Source organism: Pelobates fuscus, chromosome 7 (assembly GCF_036172605.1).
Source record: "Pelobates fuscus isolate aPelFus1 chromosome 7, aPelFus1.pri, whole genome shotgun sequence".
NCBI classification, from domain to species: Eukaryota; Metazoa; Chordata; class Amphibia; order Anura; family Pelobatidae; genus Pelobates; species Pelobates fuscus.
The window spans coordinates 53,433,812-53,457,244 of NC_086323.1; the positions used below are offsets into that span (position 1 = coordinate 53,433,812).

At 44.1% G+C, this 23,433-nt stretch overlaps 1 protein-coding gene across 6 annotated transcripts in view; it reads left to right on the forward strand.

The window, feature by feature from the left end:
* The window catches only part of RALGPS2 (Ral GEF with PH domain and SH3 binding motif 2), a 199,989-nt gene that overhangs the window by 87,176 nt on the left and 89,380 nt on the right, over nt 1-23,433 (forward strand). For all 6 annotated transcript variants that reach the window (XM_063428270.1, XM_063428273.1, XM_063428272.1 and 3 more), the window contains one exon: nt 1,472-1,564. In XM_063428270.1, the coding sequence (XP_063284340.1) occupies nt 1,472-1,564 (93 nt within the window). The remainder of the gene's footprint in view (nt 1-1,471; nt 1,565-23,433) is intronic.

Consider the following 23,433-nt stretch of genomic DNA (forward strand, 5'->3'; position numbering starts at 1 on the left):
TTTTTTCAAAAATGACCTGTGGATGATGTGACATAGACAATGTTTAGGGTAATTCTGTGTGTCATTACTATTCAGCTATGCCATCTATGTCAGCTATCTAGTCTGCTGCAGATAAATAGATACCTTGCGAATGAAAAGGAGAGATATTAGATTTGTCTGGGAATGCAACCATATCAATAAGCAAAGTCACAGGTTCTGATATTTATTGAACTATTCTTACATGAATTCTTGCATTTTAGATGGAGCAGATAATGAGAGCTCATTTGGATGCTTAGCTGTGTTTTAACTGACTTTTCAACCAATCAAAATCCAGCTAACTTTATATCCTGTCATAAAGTATGTGAGTCGCAATTTCGCAAATGACTTCCTGCTGCTCTGGTATAAAATGTAGCTTTCCTGACCCAGTAGTAGGACAACACAGGTGTTCTATCAGATAAGTGTACATGTCAGCTTTCTATACAGACGTCACTTCCTGTGCACCCGCTCACCGGAAGTGACCTGAGATCAGCTGCGCTCATGCGCAGTGTCTGAACTCTGGGTATAGAATTCTGATGGATGCGCACCGCCTCAAATGACGTGGGATCAGCTACTCCTCTAATCTGAAGGTGTACTGCGCATGCGCGCAACACATCCGTCAGATATAGAAATCTGACGGGTGTACTGTGCATGCGCGTGGTACATCAGTCAGATTTCTATACTACAGCTTTCACTGTGTACTAACACAGTGGAAATAGCTGAGATGCAGGATTATGGGGGTGACACACTAGTGATGGGTATATTAATGGGGGTTATATACTGGGGATGAGGGGGCTAATGTTGTGACACACAGGGGGTTTGGGGTTATTTCAATATCTGGAGGGTGCGCCGTGAGCATGCGCGGTACATCTTCCTATTAGAGGGGCAGCGGATCCCGCATCATTGGAGGTGGCGCGCATGCGCGTGGCGCCTCCGTCAGAATTTTTTACCCAGAGATCAGCATGCGCGCAGCTGATCTTGCATCACTGCTGGTGACGCGGATGCACCTGAAGTGACATCCGTATAGAAATCTGATAAGTATACTTATTTGATAGAACACTGACATAGCCATGTGTTTTACATGTGTAATGCAATGGGAGAGATTTATGGAGTCAAAACGGGTACTATATTGGGTGCAAAGTGCTAAATGTTGACATGCTTTTGGTTTCGATTGTGATTATTTTAACACACTGCCCCTGTATATCACCTGTTTTGCCAATGTCTAACTATGCTGGTTCATATAGTCTAAATGAAGCATTACTTGGCAAACGCGCAACAGAAAGGAAGAGGAGTTAAAAGAATTTCATTCCACTCTGAATCTGTGTTTAAGCGTCATTTGATATATGGATTTTAATTTAATTTATATAATTTATTAGCTGTAATTCAGTGATAGAATGTCTTTAATCTTAAAGTAAACTTAAAGCATCATAACTTGCATGTGTTTTCTAATTTCCAGAAACTCTATGAATTAAACAATCTTCATGCATTAATGGCCGTGGTATCTGGTTTACAGAGCGCACCTGTCTTCAGACTTACAAAAACATGGGCAGTAAGTAGTTTGCTACTTTCATACTCACACATTTGTGTGTGTATAGTTTTTATGTGTGATGTTTAAGTTTAGGTTTACGATCTCTCAGTTAACTACAGCCTCTTCACTAACAAACAAATTGAGTGCTGAGTCAAGTCAAGCCATTGGGCATTCTAAATATTGTGCATAAGCTTTACAGATGATGGAAACCGCTTAAAACCATTGTATACATTAAACACTGCACGTGTATGTGTTCTATTTAAGATCAATAGAACAGTCATGACCCTGGCTGTAAAAGGATCCACTGCAGCCATAGAAATGGTTATACTTGGAGACACAAGTTTGTTTCCTATAAAAATCCATTACCTTGTATCTCTGTAACTAACACAAACTGGCCAGAATAAAAGGATACCTAAAGGATTCAGAAAGTTTTTGTTTAGCACAGGAAGAACAGGCAATGCGATCATCCTCCTTTTTTTCATGGAGAGTGACTAAAACAGCTGTACACTTAGAAAAAAAATAAAAAATTTTTAAGATGATGCTTTAATAATTTGAAAAGAAAACTTCACCCAGTACAAAGGAAGTTGCCATTTAATCATAGCTTTTTTGCCATGACCTGACTGGCCGATGGACAAAACAGACAAATCCCTGGTACACTTTTTATCAGTCCGTATAATACAGAAACTTCAGAGGATAGTTTACCAAAGATCTGTGTTCTTATTGTGTGAATATAAATCTAATTAACCAAATAGAAAGCATGTAACTATTTGTATTGTCATTTATAGTGTAAACAATAAAGCTCTACTCCTCCAAATTGCATACCCAATCTCTGTTAATAAGTAACACATTTCATATATTTAAATGTTTTTACACAGTGTTTCTTTAAGTGAATGACAGTGGAAAGAGAGAAATTAACCATTTCCACTCCTATATTGCAAGAAATGTTCCTCATACTAAGTGGAATCATCGCAGTAGCCAGGAAGTGCAAGCGTCTTCAGCCCCTATATTTTTAATATATTTTATGTGCACCCTTTTCCTGATCCATAAAGCTATCAACTGGCTCCTTCAATGTTGACCATATGTTTTTGTGTGTGTAATATATGGGAATAATATATGGAAAGAAGGCTGAACATTGAATAGAACTTGGTGTCCTGAAAACTGATTCTGCCAGTGTTGGTTTCATTCATTAGAAAGGTCTAAAAATACAAATTATTGCTGTTTGGTGGAGAGGAGACACCCACATGACACAATGTTCTCTGGCATTAGTGTGACATTTTGCTAAATATCAATGTATGCATGCCAGATTGTGCCAATCAATATTGCAAAGGGAATTGTTGGGGGAACATCATTTAAAAATATAGAACCTTACAAGACAGCTGTATTAAGTTAGTATAGACGATAGTAGGCCAAATAGTTGATGGAGATGGTACAATATAACAATGTATACAAGGCATGTATCCTGCAAGATGGAAAATAGTTTGGGACGTAGTAGATTGTCTGCATTTTCAAAGTTAGCGGAGGAGAATACTATCTCTATTTACTGTAGAGGAGACGATACACTGCCTGCGTTCTGTAAGCTACAGGAGAAGGCAAAATGTTATTCACTTAAGTAAATGTCAAATTTAAGGCCAGCGTAGCTGAACCGGTTAAAAGCCTGATTTAGAGAATTTTTCCAGTTTAGATATTTTAACATTAAATTTGAAATTAATTTAGAATTCTCACTGAAAGCGTTACTCCAACAGTTTTTCACTCATATGTTTTGTTGTCGCTTGTCCATCTGCGCTGGATCAGCACTTCGACTACTCCGACATTATCTGACGGGGGGATTTAGTGCGCATGTGCTAAGAGCGCATAAGGCCCTCCCCAGTGGAAAGCATAGTTTTCCTATGGGGATTTCATTGACACTGGATGTCCTTATGCACAGCAATAAGATGTCAAACGTTGTTTAACCCCTTAAGGACACATGACATGTATGACATGTCATGATTCCCTTTTATTCCAGAAGTTTGGTCCTTAAGGGGTTAAGGGACTTCTAGGGAGCCACTTGAGGCAGTCTTAGTCCTGCAAGATAATTATTGTGATTTCTTTAAAACGGCAATATTTTACATTGCATGCGCATTAGAGCACGCTCATCGTGGTACCTCGTGGTACCTCGGAAGGGGGCAGAGCCAAGACCCGGCACCGCGGGACATCGATTGTGTAAGCTACAGGAGAAGATGCAGTGCCTGGATTCTGTAAGCTACAGGAGAGTATGCAGTGTCTGGATTCTGTAAGCTACCGGAGAGTATGCAGTGTCTGGATTCTGTAAGCTACAGGAGAAGATGCAGTGTCTGGATTCTGTAAGCTACAGGAGAGGATGCTGTGCCTGGATTCTGTCAGCTACAGGAGAAGGTACAGTGTCTGGATTCTGTAAACTACATGAGAGGATGCAGTGTCTGGATTCTGTAAGCTACAGGATAGAATGCAGTTTCTGGATTCTGTAAGATACAGGAGGAGATGCAGTGTCTGGATTCTGTCAGCTACAGGAGAAGGTACAGTGTCTGGATTCTGTAAACTACATGAGCGGATGCAGTGTCTGGATTCTGTAAACTACAGGAGAGCATGCAGTGTCTGGATTCGGTAAGCTACAGGAGAAGATGCAGTGTCTGGATTCTGTAAGCTACAGGAGAGGATGCTGTGCCTGGATTCTGTCAGCTACAGGAGAAGGTACAGTGTCTGGATTCTGTAAACTACTTGAGAGGATGCAGTGTCTGGATTCTGTAAACTACATGAGGATGCAGTGTCTGGATTCTGTAAACTACAGGAGAGCATGCAGTGTCTGGATTCTGTAAGCTACAGGAGAAGAAGATGCAGTGTCTGGATTCTGTAAGCTACAGGATAGAATGCAGTTTCTGGATTCTGTAAGCTACAGGAGAAGAAGATGCAGTGTCTGGATTCTGTAAGCTACAGGATAGAATGCAGTGTCTGGATTCTGTAAACTACATGAGAGGATGCAGTGTCTGGATTCTGTAAACTACAGGAGAGCATGCAGTGTCTGGATTCTGTAAGCTGCAGGAGAAGAAGATGCAGTGTCTGGATTCTGTAAGCTACAGGATAGAATGCAGTTTCTGGATTCTGTAAGCTACAGGAGAAGAAGATGCAGTGTCTGGATTCTGTAAGCTACAGGATAGAATGCAGTGTCTGGATTCTGTAAACTACAGGATAGGATGCAGTTTCTGGATTCTGTAAGATACAGGAGGAGATGCGGTGTCTGGATTCTGTAAGCTATGGGAGAAGATGCAGTGTCTGGATTCTGTAAGCTACAGGAGGAGATGCAGTGTCTGCATTCTGTAAGCTACAGGAGGAGATGCAGTGTCTGCATTCTGTAAGCTACAGGAGGAGATGCAGTGTCTGCATTCTGTAAGCTACAGGAGGAGATGCAGTGTCTGCATTCTGTAAGCTACAGGAGGAGATGCAGTGTCTGCATTCTGTAAGCTAAAGGAGGAGATGCAGTGTCTGCATTCTGTAAACTACATGAGAGGATGCAGTGTCTGCATTCTGTAAGCTAAAGAAGGAGATGCAGTGTCTGCATTCTGTAAGCTACAGGAGGAGATGCAGTGTTTGCATTCTGTAAGCTACAGGAGGAGATGCAGTGTCTGGATTCTGTAAACTACAGGAGGAGATGCAGTGTCTGGATTCTGTAAGATACAGGAGGAGATGCAGTGTCTGGATTCTGTAAGATACAGAAGGAGATGCAGTGTCTGGATTCTGTAAGCTACAGGAGAGCATGCAGTGTCTGGATTCTGTAAGCTACAGGAGGAGATGCAGTGTCTGGATTCTGTAAGCTACAGGAGGAGATGCAGTGTTTGCATTCTGTAAGCTACAGGAGGAGATGCATTGTCTGGATTCTGTAAGCTACAGGAGAGCATGCAGTGTCTGGATTCTGTAAGCTACAGGAGAGGATGCTGTGCCTGGATTCTGTAAGCTACAGGAGGAGATGCATTGTCTGGATTCTGTAAGCTACAGGAGGAGATGCATTGTCTAGATTCTGTAAGCTACAGGAGGAGATGCAGTGTCTGGATTCTGTAAGATACATGAGGAGATGCAGTGTCTGGATTCTGTAAACTACAGGAGGAGATGCAGTGTCTGCATTCTGTAAGCTACAGGAGGAGATGCAGTGTCTGCATTCTGTAAGCTACAGGAGGAGATGCAGTGTCTGCATTCTGTAAGCTACAGGAGGAGATGCAGTGTCTGCATTCTGTAAGCTACAGGAGGAGATGCAGTGTCTGCATTCTGTAAGCTACAGGAGGAGATGCAGTGTCTGCATTCTGTAAGCTACAGGAGGAGATGCAGTGTCTGCATTCTGTAAGCTACAGGAGGAGATGCAGTGTCTGCATTCTGTAAGCTAAAGGAGGAGATGCAGTGTCTGGATTCTGTAAGCTACAGGAGGAGATGCAGTGTTTGCATTCTGTAAGCTAGAGGAGATGCAGTGTCTGGATTCTGTAAGCTACAGGAGAGCATGCAGTGTCTGGATTCTGTAAGATACAGGAGAGCATGCAGTGTCTGGATTCTGTAAGATACAGGAGGAGATGCAGTGTCTGGATTCTGTAAGCTACAGGAGGAGATGCAGTGTCTGGATTCTGTAAGCTACAGGAGAGGATGCAGTGCCCTGGATTCTGTAAACTACAGGAGAGGATGCAGTGTCTGGATTCTGTAAACTACAGGAGAGGATGCAGTGTCTGGATTCTGTAAACTACAGGAGAGGATGCAGTGTCTGGATTCTGTAAACTACGGGAGAGGGTGCAGTGTCTGAATTCTGTAAACTACGGGAGAGGGTGCAGTGTCTGAATTCTGTAAACTACGGGAGAGTGTGCAGTACAGGAATTCTGTAAACTACAGAAAAAGATGCAGTGTCTGTTCTTTCTTTTTGAATATTATCTTTTTAAAATGAAAAGTGTGAAATATTGTATTTATTAATAAATAAATTGTTAGACATTTGAATGTTGAAAGAGGTCTGATATACAAGATATTTTAAGCAGTGTTTTAACAGACAGACTAATTGCTGTCAGTGGAATATACAGTAAATGCAGCTCATACTGAAGGGTGGATAATGAACCAGTAATGAAAAAATGGAAAACTAACAACATACACAGTTTAACCTAAATGACTTGTCATTATAACATTGTAATCTCGCATATATCATTATATGCTACAACAAATGACCTGCTAACGTTTTATGGTAAATTCTCATTTTATATAGGGAATGATAATCTGAGGTCGCCTAATGCCATCATAATGTACACTAGGGGTAGGCAACCTTCGGCACTCCAGATGTTATGAACTACATCTCACATAATGCTGGCAAAGCATCAGTGGAGTTCTAGTTCACAACATCTGTAGTGCGGAAGGTTGCCTACCCCTGATGTACAATATATTTCATTAGTTTGTGTATCTACGTTTCATGCACTCTGTCTGCAGTCTCCTTGATGATTACACACCGTAACATTCTTATATTCTTTGTCTTAAAATTCTTAGATTGCAAAATTAGCTCTCCCGTCCAATAAAAGGAGAAAATAGAATTTTAAAAACTTTACAAATGTGCTTATTTGAACACACGCCCCTTCCAATATGGGGACTCTCTCTAAATCCCACATTTGCTATAAATGTTCCTATTTCCCCTATATATTGTTTTATATGGGGTAGAAGGGAGGGGGTGTGACTCATTTTTCCTGTATTTAACATTTCTCATCCATTTTGGCCCTGTTCCCAAAGTTCATAAGGTGAGACAGTAGCAGAGCCTGTGTAAGCAAGTATTTAATTAGATGTTTCAGTACATCTAAAACCAGCTGCATGTGTGTATAGCAGCTTTTCAGCTCTGGTTTGATTAGCATTCACTGGGGAAGAAACGGACGTGACTGTTAACAGTCAGCTTTGTGTTTTTGTTAACCTGTAATGTAACCCTTTAACTCCTTAATAATTTAAACCCCTACCTAAACATTTCTAAAAGACACCGGAATGCATTGTAACCTTGTGACTTCCAAAATCTGTTTTATTCCATTTAAACAAATATTAGTGCTACTTTTCATTTTGGAGAAATCTCGTATTATGCACAGCTGTACAAACCATACTATGGCTGATATTTTTGTACTCTTTTGGTGTACTGCATGAAGTCACTTCAAGTTTTGTTTGGTGATGGCAGGTTGCATGTGGATAACTAGAATAAAACATAGCTCGCATCCGCCCCTAGTTAAAGGACCACTATAGTGACAGGAAAACAAACTTGTTTTCCTGGCACTATATTGCCTTTAGGGTGCCCCCACTCCCGTGGCGCTAAAGGGGGAGGAAGGGGTTAATTTTACCTCTTTTCCAGTGCCGGGCTCCCTCGGCACTGGGACTTGCCTCCCTCTTCTTCCGTCATCGGCTGCATGCGCTGCAAGAGCCGTGCGCGCGTTCAGCCAGTCTCATAGGAAAGCATTCTCAATGCTTTCCTATGGACGCTGGCGTCTTCTCACTGTGAAAATCACAGTGAGAAGGGCGGATGCGCCTCTAGCGGCTGTCAATGATACAGCCACTAGAGGCTTTCTCAAACCTATTATAAACATAGCAGTTTCTCTGAAACTGCTATGTTTACAGCAGAAAGGGTTAAACCTAGATGGACCTTGCACCCAGACCACCTCATTAAGCGGAAGTGGTCTGGGTGCCTATAGTGGTCCTTTAACACCATACGCGGCTAGGGTGCTGGTCCATGCCGTTGTTCTTTCTCATCATGAACGACTGCAATCCCCTTCTCAGTGGCCTTACGTGTTCCATGATTGCACCGCTGCAATCTATTATGAACACGGCAGCAAGGCTCATTTTCCTGTCTGCCCACACCTCCCCCCTCTGTCAGTCCCTACATTGGCTTCCAGTTAGATAGGGGGCTCAATTTAAGATTCTGGTGCTTGCTTACAAGTCCCTACATAATGCTGCTCCAATCTACCTATCCTCCCTAATACACAAGTATGTTCCGTCGTGGCACCTGCGCTCTGCCGAAGACCTACGTCTAGCCTCTATCCGTACTCCCACATATGATGCTCGTCTCCAAGACTTCTCCAGGGATGCACATTTTCTGTGGAATTCCCTTCCCTTCTACCCAAGACTTTCACCCAGTTTCCACTCCTCAAAAAAATCTTTGAAAACACACTTCTTCAGGAAAGCATATAATTTAAACTGTTAGAGGATTTTCTCCCCCCATGTCTTCTCTCCTGCAACTGTCAAAAATAACCTACTAAGTTCCCAGTGAATACTTTTCTAGCAACCTATTTTATTACCCCTACTTATATCCTTTGTGTCACTATACCCCACTCCCTCTAGCATGTAAGCTGGTGCTATATAAATAATAAAAAAATAATTTCTGGGGTAGTAACTTGTTCTTTTTTTTTAAATTCTTTATTTTTGTAGTGCAGGTGATTACAGAACATAGTCATGCGCCACAACAGCGCGCGTTAGTATTTGAGTTTCGGATAAACAGTGACATGAAAGGTTTTGCACATTTTTGTAAAACAGACATTCGTGGCTAGTCGTGTGTAAATTAATTGCATTAACTGCAACAGGTTATTCCCAATAGCATCGTCGTCGTCAGGATGCCACACCGGCATGTTCAGACAAGTACATGTAGCGTAGGTGGTGGCATGTATTTTTATGTACTTAGGTTTGCGTGCATTGTGGTACCAGACGGCCTGACCCGCCCCGTCAGCTGGTCCAGACCCAAAGTGTAAGTAATAGACAAGGACATGGCAGGCAGAGTCCTGCTCTTCTATGGGAATGGCCTAACATGGCTAGCGTGGCCTCGGTTTAGGGCGATAGGTGTGCTTGATAGCGGGGTCTCCAGGGGCCTAAGGCCGTACTAGCAGGTGGTTGTGGCAGAAATTTTGCGTGAAGGACGCACGTGTAGGGGTCTCAGTGAGTTCCCTCATGCGAATAGGGAGGCTTGTGTGGCGTAGTCCCTACACATGTGAGTAGATAGATCCCCTTCCTGGGACTATACAGAGGAGCGGTGGCTTTCCTCTTTTGTTAGGGAGGGGAGAGGGGGTCTCTGACGTCGTTCTCGGTCTGGTCCCCCATTACTACGGGTGTCTCGTGGATCCAAGTGGTGGGTCTGATATGGGGACACCCATATATAGCAGGTTATGTGTGGTGGAGGGGTGTATTGAAACAGGGTGTATAGAGGTGTATCAAAAATAAGCGTCCGCAAAGAGAAAATAATAGACAATAAACATTTTGCAATGGCTTAGGTCTAAATACATGACCTAGTGTGTTCAGTCTGTGAACTTGTTATGCAGCAGAGAGTCCAGCTACTAGAGCGGCGTTTTGCAGGTTTCTCCACCAGCTTGCAGTTTGCGTTGCGCCAAGCGAGGGGTGAACTCCCGGATGGTGGAGGGGTTTATGCCCGCCAGACCCGTTGTGGCAGATCTCGCTGGTCCGTGCAGGTTCAGGCGTTGCAGATGTTGGTCCAGCTCTTGGAGCGTTGTTGCCCTGTATGTCTCGCCCTGATGGGTGAATGATATGATTTTCGGGAACCCCCAACGGTAAGGAATGTCCTTAGCCCTTAGTGTTTGCAATAGTGGCTGTAGGGTCTTGCGCCAGGCGATGGTGCCTCTGGTGAGGTCCGGGTACAGAGATAGGGTAGACCCCTCAAACACCAGGGGAGTGTGTCCTCGGGTAGCTGCCGGGATCGAAATTTTTTCGTGGAGCGTTTGAAACCTGATGATCAGAACTGCCGACGCCTCCGCTGGTGCGTTAGGTGGCTTTGCTATTCAGAACATGCCCTCTGGCTTGATCGCCTTGGCTTGTTTTGGCGGCAGCAGGGTATTTAGCAGGCGTCTGATATAATGTGGAAGGTCTGTCGGACTCACAGAGTCTGGGATGCCCCGTATTTTCAAATTGGTGCGCCTTCTGCTTTCCTCTTGGGCTTCCATTCTGTCCGCTGTGGCTTTTTGCCTCTGTTGGAGCTCCGCCAGTGTGCGTTCCACAGCCGCAAGCCGTGAATCCTGTGTTTCTGCTTTTACTTCCAGGAGGGTTATTTTTTTGTACCGCTCCATCTATGGCGTCCTTATAATGGGCCATGTCCGCTGCTATATTAGCTCTCAGTTCCGAGAGCATGTCCTTTAGTTGGGCAGCCGTGACCGGGTCCCCGGCAGCCGGAGGTCTGACTGCTGGCTCCGATGGCTGGATTTTCGAGGTCCCCATCCCAGGGATGTTAGAGAGATCCTCAGAGGAATATGAGGAGCCGTCGTGTCCCGACGCCATTTTGTCCTATGCTTGCCGCTGCGGGCCTCGTAGCATCTCACCGATGTCATGGCAAAAGGGGCCTCTATCCGCCCTCTGCTTTTTGTTTTTCCGACCCATCTCACACTTATGCAGGTATGTGTTAGCTTGGTACCGGTTCCTGGCTCTTTTCAGTTCTTTTAGTGCTGTAATTTAGTACCGAAGCCCGGAGCTCGGGAAAAGTGTGGCCTCTCCGTTCGGCTGCTAGCTCCGCCCCCGGTAGTAACTTGTTCTTGAAGGGGCCTGCTTGCCAGCCTCTCGCCAAAAAAACAAAAAAAACTGAACAGACTTGGTTCGTGGGATTTTATATTTGGTTCGGGAACCGAACAGGCGCACGAACCAGAGACCAGCTTGTTAAGCCTAATTGACCGTTTGTAACCCTTTCCACCGCAGTGTCTTAAGTGTTCGCATGTACGACCACGAGGTGGCGGCTATCTTGTTTCCACAAACGCAGGCATCAGTGTTGGTCGTCAAGTTCATGGAACGGTTTTCGGACACAAAAACTCCCGAACACTGCTGGACTTCCAGGATCACCTGCGTTCGGTTCTACATAACTTAGAAGGACACTGTTCGGTGGAAACGTTCCCATGAACAAGTTCCAGAATAATATTCTTGAATATGTTCGGTATTAAACTACCGAACTAAACGGACCACAATTGTGGAACTGTTTTGGGCAGGAGCCTCATGTGCTGACGGTCAATTTATGACAGATGGAAATCTCAAACCTCTGAGACGATTTGGGTGATTTTTGGATATGTTGGTTCCCCAGATAGGGGCTACCAGGGGGTAGGACTTGTGTGTGGTTTCCAAGTGTTTTGGGGGGGTACTTTTGGGGTATTGTAAAATATGTTTGGGGGAGTGTCCTGGACCTGAGAGCCAATGTATTCATGTGTATGTTTTGCTGTAGTCTACTCTCAGATCCAGTGGGGAATGCCCTGGAATATGTAACCGGAAACCCCTTGCATGGGGACCTGCATATAAGGCCAGTTGTGGCTGCCATTAAACAGAACACTTTACCCCTTCTTGAAGTCTAGGCTCATGTTTGGGGGATTGGAGAGCTATATTAACTCTTGGGATTGCCATAATCACTATACTCCCTCGGATCACAAAACTTGCTCTTGTAAGAGCAGCCTGCTTTGCTCTGTGGGCTAGGAGAGTTCTACACACTGGAAGCTGGATCATGGTCTTGGGTCCAGGGTGGGTGGAGGACAGAGAGATCCCAACCAAGCTGCGGTGGTTTGTGGGGTTTACAGGGGTTATGGTGTCCGGTGCGGTGCTGATTGTACTCAGGGATTACTAGGAAGCTGCGATTGGCGGAGGTACCTGATCGGGGTGCCAGGCGGTCTCACAATGGGTTAACACCTACACTGTCCTTCCACATTGCCCCAAACTCTAGCCTTAACTCTAAGCAAAGGCAACATAAAATAAAGAATGCTTTCAAGGTGTTTTGGAGTCGTTTTATAATTCGCTCAACCTTTATAATTTTTCAAGAACAACCCCTCAATGGCATTTGTTTACCATAATGCATGGTTCAATTGTCTGTATCTTATATTTGCAGCCATTGTCCAGTGTTCACTTATCAACCATGGATCTTTATCAAGATGTACACAGTTTAAAAGATGTTAAAGACACTATCTTGTTGGATGATGAGTGTTTAAGGATTGATTCTGGAAGATGCCAATATCTTTTTAATAGAATAGCTTAGCAGTTTGCTAAATGTAGGTTTTTGGTGCACAGAATTAATCACAGTTGTGTACGCCATATTTGCTTGTGCCTTCCCTCTTAACCCCTTAAGGACACATGACGTTCATCCAGTTCTATATACTCATTGTTTAACTTTTGATATATATGCAATGTTTTAAACTGGGGGGGTGGGGGTGGGAGGGGGGATATCCTAGAGATATACGATTCTGTGTTTGGATAGTCATATCTGAAATACATGTGATGTGAGATCATTTTATAGACCCACTGCACATATGAGCATATGGAGTCTTGAACACATAAATCCAGCCCTGCTTGCTAATCCTTAACATTCATAAATACAATTCCTGACGGCTGTTTATTAAGGACAAGTAACTGCTTATAAGAAGTACTGATACCGGAGAAACTGACGGAAGCCAAGCACAGAGAGATGGACACAGGTTTCTTCAGGAAGGAAGAGATTCTTTATTGGATCACCGATCGGGACTCAGAGGGACTAGCGTCACCAAAATACAGCAAAGTCTGAGTACTGAATACATAGAGTACATTCCTTATATAGCACTGTAGCTCCTCCCACAATTAACTACACCCACACATACCCTTAACCTATTTAATAAATAGAGTCTAAACTCATCCATCCGGTCTAACCACGTGGCTCATCTGATACAAAGGAGAGGGACGCGTAATTCCAGTTCTTACATTCCTGCACCTGGTCAGTACAGTGATAACAGTATCTTAGCTACGTGTAATTAACTAACTGATACTACAAACACATATACATACATATGCCTTGTGGCAATCTTAGCCTGCTAAACTTGTATTTTACTGGAATTACATCACATTCCCCCCTTTGATGCCTCTGATATTTCACAATTACTTGAGGCATCACTTAACCTTGGTTTGCATATACCTCAGGTTACCATGAACCAGACCAAACTTATCTTATGATGTGAATCTTTTAACACTCATCTTCCTGCATTGGTTCTCCTTGATCTAGAGCCTTATAATTATATATCGCCATTATCTGTGCAGCAGCCTTCCTCTCTGCTATACTTCCTATCAGGCTTTGCACAGACCTAACTACTAAGGGTATAAGACACGGTAGGAGTAGACACAACAGTAAAATCAGTAGGACTCCACCTACCACTGCCTTAAGCCCTCCAAACCACTCATACCAGCTACCAAACCAACTACTTGGATTGTACCCTTTCCATACCTGAGTAGGCACATGCACTAGTTTAACCATATGGCTAGTAAGCTCAGCTATTGCTTGCCCTTCGTCATCTATTTGAAGACAGCAATTGCTCAGGTTAAACTTCCCACATACACCTCCCTCTACTGCCAAAAGGTAATCCAAGGCTAATCTATTTTGGTACACTGCTGTCCTCATCCTGGTATTATGCTTCGCTAGAAGATTGAGTGCTTGTGAGGTCTCATTAGTAATAATCTCAACCACCGCCTGTAATCTTATAATACGGTTGAGCATATAAATTGGGGTTCTATAACCAAAGGTACCATCTTCTGCCCACGTGGCTGGCCCATAATAATCTATGATACGCTGGGGAGGCCATTCATTATCTTCCCAGGTGCCTATCTCTAAGGGTCCCCTTTTCTTCCTATGATTCACATCATACACTTTAACACCTAAAGTCTCACCTGTTTCAATCGGTAACAAGAAGAAGGATGGTTTGAGCATACCCAACACACATGCCCCTTCCCAGTCCTGTGGCAACTCCGAATAGGCTTTCTTACCACAGATCCAGTACAAATTTGCTGGGGCTCTCCAGGTAGATGTGATGGATAAATCAAACCACACATCCTTTAAACTGGCATATCTAGCAAACGGGTTAGATGGTTCTGAGACATTTGAAGCCGACCACCAAGTTGTATTTTTAGTATCATCATCATAAGCTTTTTGCCCTAGACAAGTTAATTCTCCTACAGAAGTATTATACATTATTCCTTTCCTTGCTATGCAAACATAACCTATGATGGAGGTCTTTAATCTCCACTCAGATTTACCTCTAACACTCAAATGATAATCGGCTTGTGTAGATATTAGTTGGTCAACTGCCTCAGAACCGGACATTACCTCCTTTGCTTCCCAAGGCCATTGGTCTCCCATGTTAGTACCTCCACACACATAGCAGTTGGTAACATTAAGACTACCGGCAATACTTTCAGCTAGGTCAATGAACAGGTTTTTAGCGTTATGGGGGATCTTATTATCTATACTCATCTCTTCATAAAAGGAATGGTATACTTGATGAGTCTGGGAGGATACCGTATCAGTCTCTATTCCTATAAACAATAATGTCCCAGGATCTAAACCCGTCCCGTATATCTGAAACCCAAATAAATTTCCATACTTATCTAGGAACTTGTCGGGGTTATTAATAAGTATATGGACTGGGTTGCATTCCATAGACTTACAATAAGGGCTAGTCGGCAAATTAGTCACTATCATGTCTTTATCTACTGTCTGTCCCCAAGTCGCCCACCCCACACAAGACCAATATGGACAAAAGTTATAGTCTTTATTTGGGCATCTAGGACTCACATATTTATTTTTACTACTGGGACAAATATATTTATCATTAGACCCATACGTCCTCTCCCATCTAAGATCCCCACATACATTCCACGGTTTTCTACCACTTGATATCGCCTTACATGCATCAAATAGCAGAACACCCGAAGAATGTACGGATTCTAACACCGTCTTATTAATTAGGGTCCCCTGAGGATCTCCATTCCTGAGAGTCAACCAAATTGTACGAGGTTGATACTCTGGACTGAAGCACTTAGGTTCTCCTACTCCTAAATGGCACACACTATAGTCTATATTTAGGTATCTACATCTTGATACCTCTCCTTTACATTCGTATTGTGAATGCCAAATTAGGGTTTGGGAAATATGGTTACCTGTTCTCGTAGTCTTAATGCATACCTCACAGCTAGGAGTGTCGGTACCTCTACCTTCCTGAATATAAAAACACATATAAATAAACACAATCAGAAGCACATCTTTCGCCGTCATCCTCAGTCTTCGTCCGTGCGATGGAACCTCAGCTTCCAGGATGTGAGGGCTGCAGGGAATGGAGTTCTGCTCGTCTTCACAGGTGTCCCTTCGAGACTTTCCTGGCTTATACACTATGTGTTGGTAAGCGGACAGGCTTTATTATGGCCTTCTCACTCACACCTGTAACAATAAAATTTGTAATCCACAATAATTCCTCGTTACTCCGACTGAGTAGTGCGTTTCAACCGGATCTTGCAGGGATTCTCTGGATCTGCTGTAATTTGCCAAGAATCGACTGCTGCTGGTTTAACCCTGGAGTGATGTATCCACGGAGTTACTTCGGCTACTTTTATCGCTGTAGGGGTAGACAAAAGAACAACATAAGGACCTCTCCACTTGGGCCCTAACGGTACATTATTCCACTCTTTAATCCACACTTGGTCTCCTGGATGATAACTATGAACAGGGGGATAAATATTCACAGGTAATCTATCTTGTACCCATTTCTGTACCTCCTCCATAGTCTTACCCAACTCTACAACCTGCTGCCGGGTAATTCCTTCTCCCAACTGACTCAAGTCCCCCCTTAAGTTACCAAGTACGGGAGGTGGTCGCCCATACATGATTTCAAAAGGAGAGAGGCCCATCCTTCTGGTAGGGGTACTGCGGATTCGCAATAAAGCTATGGGTAAGAGAACGTTCCACTTAAGTTGGGTTTCCTGACACATTTTAGCCAACTGGTTCTTTATAGTTCTATTCATTCTCTCTACCTTACCAGAACTCTGGGGTCTATATGCAGTATGAAGCCTCCACTTTATACCAAGCATATGAGTCAGTTGTTGTAGGCACTGATGAACAAAAGCTGGACCATTGTCCGATCCTATAGAACAGGGTAGTCCATATCGGGGTATTATTTCTCGTAGCAGGAATCTTACAACTTCTCCTGCTTTCTCTGTACGAGTAGGACATGCTTCTACCCAGCCTGAATAGGTGCACACAATTACCAACAGGTAACGATGTCCACCCGATTTAGGCATTACTGTAAAGTCTATTTGTAGATCGGACATGGGGAGTCCCCCCATAAACTGGACTCCTGGTGGCTTTACTGGTCCTTGTCTTGCATTATTCTTAGCACACGTTACACATCTGCGTACAATGGCCTGAGTCAAGTTGGACAATCTTGGTATGTAGAAATGTTTCCTGAGAGATTCTTCAGTACTGTCTCTCCCAGAATGTGTCCCGTTGTGATAATTTTGGACAATTTCTACCGCTAGTGATGCTGGTATGACTATTCTTCCATCTTCTAGCTGATACCACTTGTTCTCCAAATACTTTCCCGGTTCAGTCTTTAACCACTCCTCTTCTTGAGCTGTATAAACTGGAGTCCATTGGGACAGTGGAGTTGGTATAAGAGCAGCTATATGCCCCACATACTCCTGTCTTCCTGATTCAGCAGCACGCTTAGCTGCACTATCTGCCATCCGATTTCCCTTGGTTACATCACCATCTCCTCTCAGATGCGCTCGACAATGTATGATACCGACTTCTTTCGGCTCCCACACTGCTTCCAATAGTTGTAGGATTTCAGCTGCGTACTTGATTTCTTTGCCTTCTGAATTCAGTAGTCCTCTTTCTTTATACAAAGCTCCGTGGGCATGAGTGGTTAAAAACGCATACTTAGAGTCCGTATAGATATTTACTCTTAAACCTTCAGCCAATTGTAACGCTCGTGTTAGTGCTATTAATTCTGCCTTTTGTGCTGATGTTCCTTTCGCCAGTGGCCGAGCTTCTATCACCTTGTCTATTGTTGTCACTGCATATCCTGCATAGCGGATCCCTTCTTTCACATAACTACTGCCGTCGGTGTAATATTGAACATCGGGGTTCTGGATGGGAAAATCACGAAGATCTGGTCTACTTGAAAATACTTCATCCATTACTTCCAAACAATCATGTTGACTTTCAGTAGGTTGCGGCAAAAGGGTAGCTGGATTTAAGGTGTTTACAGTCTCTAAATGCACTCTTGGGTTTTCACACAACATTGCTTGATACTTGGTCATACGGCTGTTACTAAACCAATGATTTCCTTTGTAATCCAACAACGTCTGTACTGCATGTGGGACTCGTACATAAAGTTCTTGACCCAGAGTGAGTTTATCGGCTTCAGCTACTAGCAGGGCGGCTGCAGCTACGGCTCTTAGACAAGGTGGAAGTCCGCTGGCCACTGCATCCAGTTGCTTAGACATGTAGGCAACAGGTTTTTGCCATGATCCCAAGTACTGTGTCAATACTCCCACAGCCATTCTTCTTTGCTCGTGTACATATAAGTAGAATGGTCGTGTGTGATCAGGTAGACCTAATGCTGGGGCACTCATCAAAGCCTTCTTCACATCTTCAAATGCCGTTTGCTGTTCTTGGGTCCATAAGAAGGGGTCGTGCTCTGTACCTTTGATGGCTGCGTACAGAGGTTTTGCCAGTATCGCATAGCTGGGAATCCATATCCTACAGAAGCCTGCTGCCCCCAAGAATTCTCGCACTTGTCTTCTATTCTTGGGTATTGGTATTTGGCAGACAGCTTCTTTTCTCTCTGGCCCCATAATCCTTTGACCTTCAGAGATATGGAATCCCAGATACTTGACAGTTGGCAAACACAACTGAGCCTTCTTCCTGGACACCTTGTATCCTGCCTTCCAGAGAATATGTAGTAGATCGTGCGTTGCTTGCTGACATTTTTCTTTTGTAACTGCTGCTATCAACAAGTCATCTACATATTGTAACAATACACATTCTCCTGGGATAGACTCGAAATCCAGTAGATCTTGACTTAGAGCTGAACCAAATAGGGTAGGTGAATTTTTAAACCCTTGGGGCAGTCTTGTCCAAGTCATTTGGCGTTTTGAGCCCGTTACAGCGTTCTCCCATTGGAAAGCGAAAATACATTGGCTTTCTGCGGCAATTCGGAGGCAAAAGAAGGCATCTTTGAGATCTAAGACTGTGAAGTAAGTAGCCCCGCCCGGAATTAAAGCAAGCAGGTTATATGGATTGGGTACAACTGGATGTATGCTAACAACCGCATCATTGACTGCTCTTAAGTCCTGTACAGGTCGATACTCATCTGTACCGGGCTTTTGAACAAGCAGCAATGGGGTGTTCCAGGGGGAAGTACAGAATTTTAGGATACCATACCGTATGAACTTATCCAGATAGGATTGGATGTTCTTCTTAGCCTTCTGCGGAATGTGATATTGTCTTAGGCTCACTGGATAAACCCCATGTTTCAGTTCAATTTTTATTGGTGGAATATTGCGGGCCAGTCCTGGTGGGTTGTTCTCTGCCCAAACTCCTGGTATGTTAAACAATGTCTCATCACTCCTAGGGTTTTGGCTAGTCAACACTGTATAAAGTCGCCACTCTTCTTCCTTTGGTACGGATAAAGTCATAATACCTGAAGGTCCATTAAACTTTAAGGATGTTGTTCCATTTGGTAGGAACGTAATCTGCGCTTGTAATTTTGATAGCATATCACGTCCCAGCAATTGGACTGGACATTCAGGCATATAAAGGAATTGGTGTTTTACTACGTGGCCTCCCAATGTACAGAGTCGACTTTTAAGAACCGGTTTTTCAGCACTTCTTCCAGTTGCTCCTATCACAGTAATAGTCCTTCCAGATGGAGGAGCAACTAGATTAGTCACCACTGAATGTTCAGCACCAGTGTCGATCATGAACGCACTCCTTTTCCCCCCTATTGATACATCGACCATAGGCTCCGCTCGACCAAGGGGGATGGAGCCCGGTCGGTATCAATAGTCCTCCATGACAGTGTCAGCCAATCCTACAAAGTCCCTACCTTCTCTATCGCGGGACCTTTGCGCTGCTGGAATATACCTGTCTTCCCTAACACTTCCTCTGTTCCCATTACTCCCTCTATAACCATTACTCCCTCCGGGGCCTCCTCTACCTCTCGCTCTACCTCTAAAGTTTCCGTAGCCTGCCCTGGGTTGGTCTCTCTCGTACTGCTCTCTTTGCGGACATTCGTTCCTCCAATGCCCTTCTTCCTTGCAATACGCGCATTGATCCCTACTCAAAGGCTCCCTACTCCATCTATTATTGCCTCTATCTGGGCCCCGTTTATCTACGCCTGCGATCGCTACCGCTAGCATATCAGCCTTTTTACGCATCTTGCGCTCTTCCTCTTTCTTACTTTCTGTATCCCTGTTCATATAGACCTTATTTGCTACCTCCATTAGTTGGGTGATGGACATACCTGCAAACCCTTCTAACTTTTGTAGCTTGCGCTTAATATCTCCGTATGCTTGGCTGACAAAGGCGGAGTTAACCATTCGGGAATTGTCTGCGTCTTCCGGATTAAAGGGGTTATACAAGCGGTATGCCTCCAATAATCGGTCATAAAAGACACTGGGCGCTTCATCGCTTTTCTGGATCACCTCAACTGTCTTCGACATGTTAATGGCTTTCTTTCCTCCGGCTTTCATGCCAGCAATTATAGCGTCTCTATAGGCTCTGAGTTGAACCATATCAGCACCATTTACGTTCCAATCGGGATCGGTGTTGGGATAGTGTGTCGCGGCCCATGCTGCTGGATTGGCTTGGTTCAAAGCACGGGCTCTATCCTCTAATGCTTTAATGGCTGCTTGATTTATTCTTGTCCTTTCCTCATTGTTAAATAAAGTCATTAGTAACTGCTGGCAATCAGCCCATGTCGGATTATGCGTCTGTACTATTGAGGTGAACAGATCAGTCATAGCTTGTGGTTTCTCAGTATACGAGGAATTATGGGTCTTCCAGTTTAAAAGATCGGTTGTGGTAAATGGGACATATACGAAGACTGGGTCAGCGTGTGCCATTTGACCTGCGGCATCGATATAAGCTGACCCGGGATTCAGACGAAGAGGCATCTGATAGTGCTTTAATTGTTGGGCACCAGTCAACTGTCGGGTTTGGATGGGGCTACGTAGAGAGGCGTCAGTCATGGGTTCCGGTCGGGGAGAGATAGGGTATGGGGATGTGGGAGGTCGGTTTTGGGAAAAGGTCGTAAATAAAACACTTCGAGCCGAGCTAGATGAAGCTTGACCGGAAGTCTGAAGTGGCGCCAAATCAGGATATTCGTTTCTAATGGGGGTGGATTCTGGTTCCGGAAGGGGAGATTTAGTACGAGGGGGGGTGGATCCTGTACTGGAGGAGGAAGCGGAAGTGGATGAGGGTAATGAGGGGAGGGGTGCAGGACTTCCTGCGTTTGCGTCACTTCTTCTTAACGGAAAGTAAGGGGGCGGCAAGGGATCTCGGACTCAGGGGGCGTGTCCAAAATGGGCCTAACACCAGTCCTAGTGGACGAGCAAGTCCTAGCTACCATGAGGCGACACTGCTCCTCGTGGCATGTCTGGAGCCATTTTGGCGAGTCATTTACGGCCTGTCTCCAACAGTCAATATAAGGAAACTGGCCGTAAAGTTCAGGCCTACCCGATACAGCCACGTGTAAGCGCTGTACCAGAGTTGGATCCAAACTGCCACGTGGCGGCCATGCCGCAACCAAAGTAGGCCACTCCCTAGTACACAAAGTGACCAAACGTACAGGAGACATCTTTACCCCAAAATCACAAACTTTGAATCCCTTTTTAAAATTCTTAACCATACATCCTAAGGGATCCGGAATCGTTGACTGCGACGCACCCATACTTAACAATGGAACGTCGTCGACAACGAATACTATACACGCGTACTATTCAACAGTCACACCCGTTTCCTCTGGCAACAGCACCACGTGGTACGGTTACCAAGTGAAACGTACACAATAACAATAAACACTCAGGGAATTCCCGTACACACACAGCTGTTACACCAGTCACTATATAATCAATATTATGCCCTTTGGCGTAACTATACAGTCACCCACGCTATAATTCTCTATATACGAATTACCCGTCTATAACACACCCCAGTAACATCGTCTTTTACAAATAGCGGTTACAGTACGGTTAGCATAGGTCAAAGCACAAGTTAAGGTCACAATACAATTATTAGTGGTTATGGTGTTAAACATGCAATGGACGACAATGATTAGTACTTATTATATAATGTCAGTAAATATACAGGGTTATGGTACCGTGCACTATAATACAGCAACACACTATTAACACTCTCGCTAGACGGCTGAGCTCGCGCTATCTAACAAGATATACACTTTACTAAAACAATCGTTAACACATTTACAATTCCCAACTAAACTATTGGCCAGTACCTTGAATGGACTACCTAAAACTATATACACCCGTTTTGGTTAGCCACACTGCCCAATCACCACATATATAGCGAGCTAGAGAACCGAATTTACACAGGCGCCTCTTAGTCGCACTATCAAAAGTCTAGTGGGTTCCAAATTTACACGCCTTCCCACTTAGCCCAGATAGGATGAGAACTAGCGAACCGAATTTACACAGGCGCCGCTTAGTCTCCCGGTCCCTCCGACCTAGCGAACGTAATATACACCCTAGAACGCTAGTCTAGACAAGACACCGGTGTCCGGCTAGGGCTATTTACACCAGGACCCCGCCTGACTAACCAAATCAAACGGTCTGACTAAAGAGCGTTCGATCGAGCGGTGCGCCTTCGCTCCTTCCCTCCGACAGAGGGGGCAGATACACAGATTCAAAACCCCTTTGGGCCTACCGCACAATCGGTATACCCCTAGTGGGTCCTGCCGTCTAAAACAGCAGTTGTCTTACCTCCTCGTTCCTGAACCTGAGTTCACACTCATCGACGGGGACACCCCAGCACTTCTCACGTAGAGGCCGATGATCTCCTGGACAACAGACCAGTGGCGCCGAGACGAAGGGAGGTCCACGCAGAAGTTCAGGGGTGCAGCCGTAGAGAACGTGGGCAAAGATAGACCGTCTCACGCCTCTGCCTCTCAGCTACCGTTGAACGATGAGCTTCCCGGCCAATGCACCAAATGATACCGGAGAAACTGACGGAAGCCAAGCACAGAGAGATGGACACAGGTTTCTTCAGGAAGGAAGAGATTCTTTATTGGATCACCGATCGGGACTCAGAGGGACTAAAGTCACCAAAATACAGCAAAGTCTGAGTACTGAATACATAGAGTACATTCCTTATATAGCACTGTAGCTCCTCCCACAATTAACTACACCCACACATACCCTTAACCTATTTAATAAATAGAGTCTAAACTCATCCATCCGGTCTAACCACGTGGCTCATCTGATACAAAGGAGAGGGACGCGTAATTCCAGTTCTTACATTCCTGCACCTGGTCAGTACAGTGATAACAGTATCTTAGCTACGTGTAATTAACTAACTGATACTACAAACACATATACATACATATGCCTTGTGGCAATCTTAGCCTGCTAAACTTGTATTTTACTGGAATTACATCACAGTACTATAGAGCCCATACATTATGTTTTTCTACACATTCTGCCTGTCATCTCTTACAAATCCACATCCGCAAACCCGCATAGCTTTTTTTCTTTTCATGTAAAGAGGATGAGAAAAAAATAAAAAGTTCACGCTTTCAGTAGCCACATTGAATGCTAAATTTAAATTACACTTTATCACAGCTCACTTGTAGATCTACATTTCTGGCATTACTCGAGGTTAATGTTACTGCCTTTTGTACATACAGTATGCTCCCTCACTGTTTCTCCATGGTGTCTACAGGGACATAGGTGTTAAAAGCAACATTTCAACAACTCTATCTGAGCCTTTTTTACCTGTTGACACATTTTTTGTACACTTAAGTTGTGAACTGGACTATTATTTCATTCTCTTTTGCATCTTGCAAACTATGCACGTCTTGTGTTTCGTCTCTTAGAAACAGAACACGATTTTTGTTGGCCTT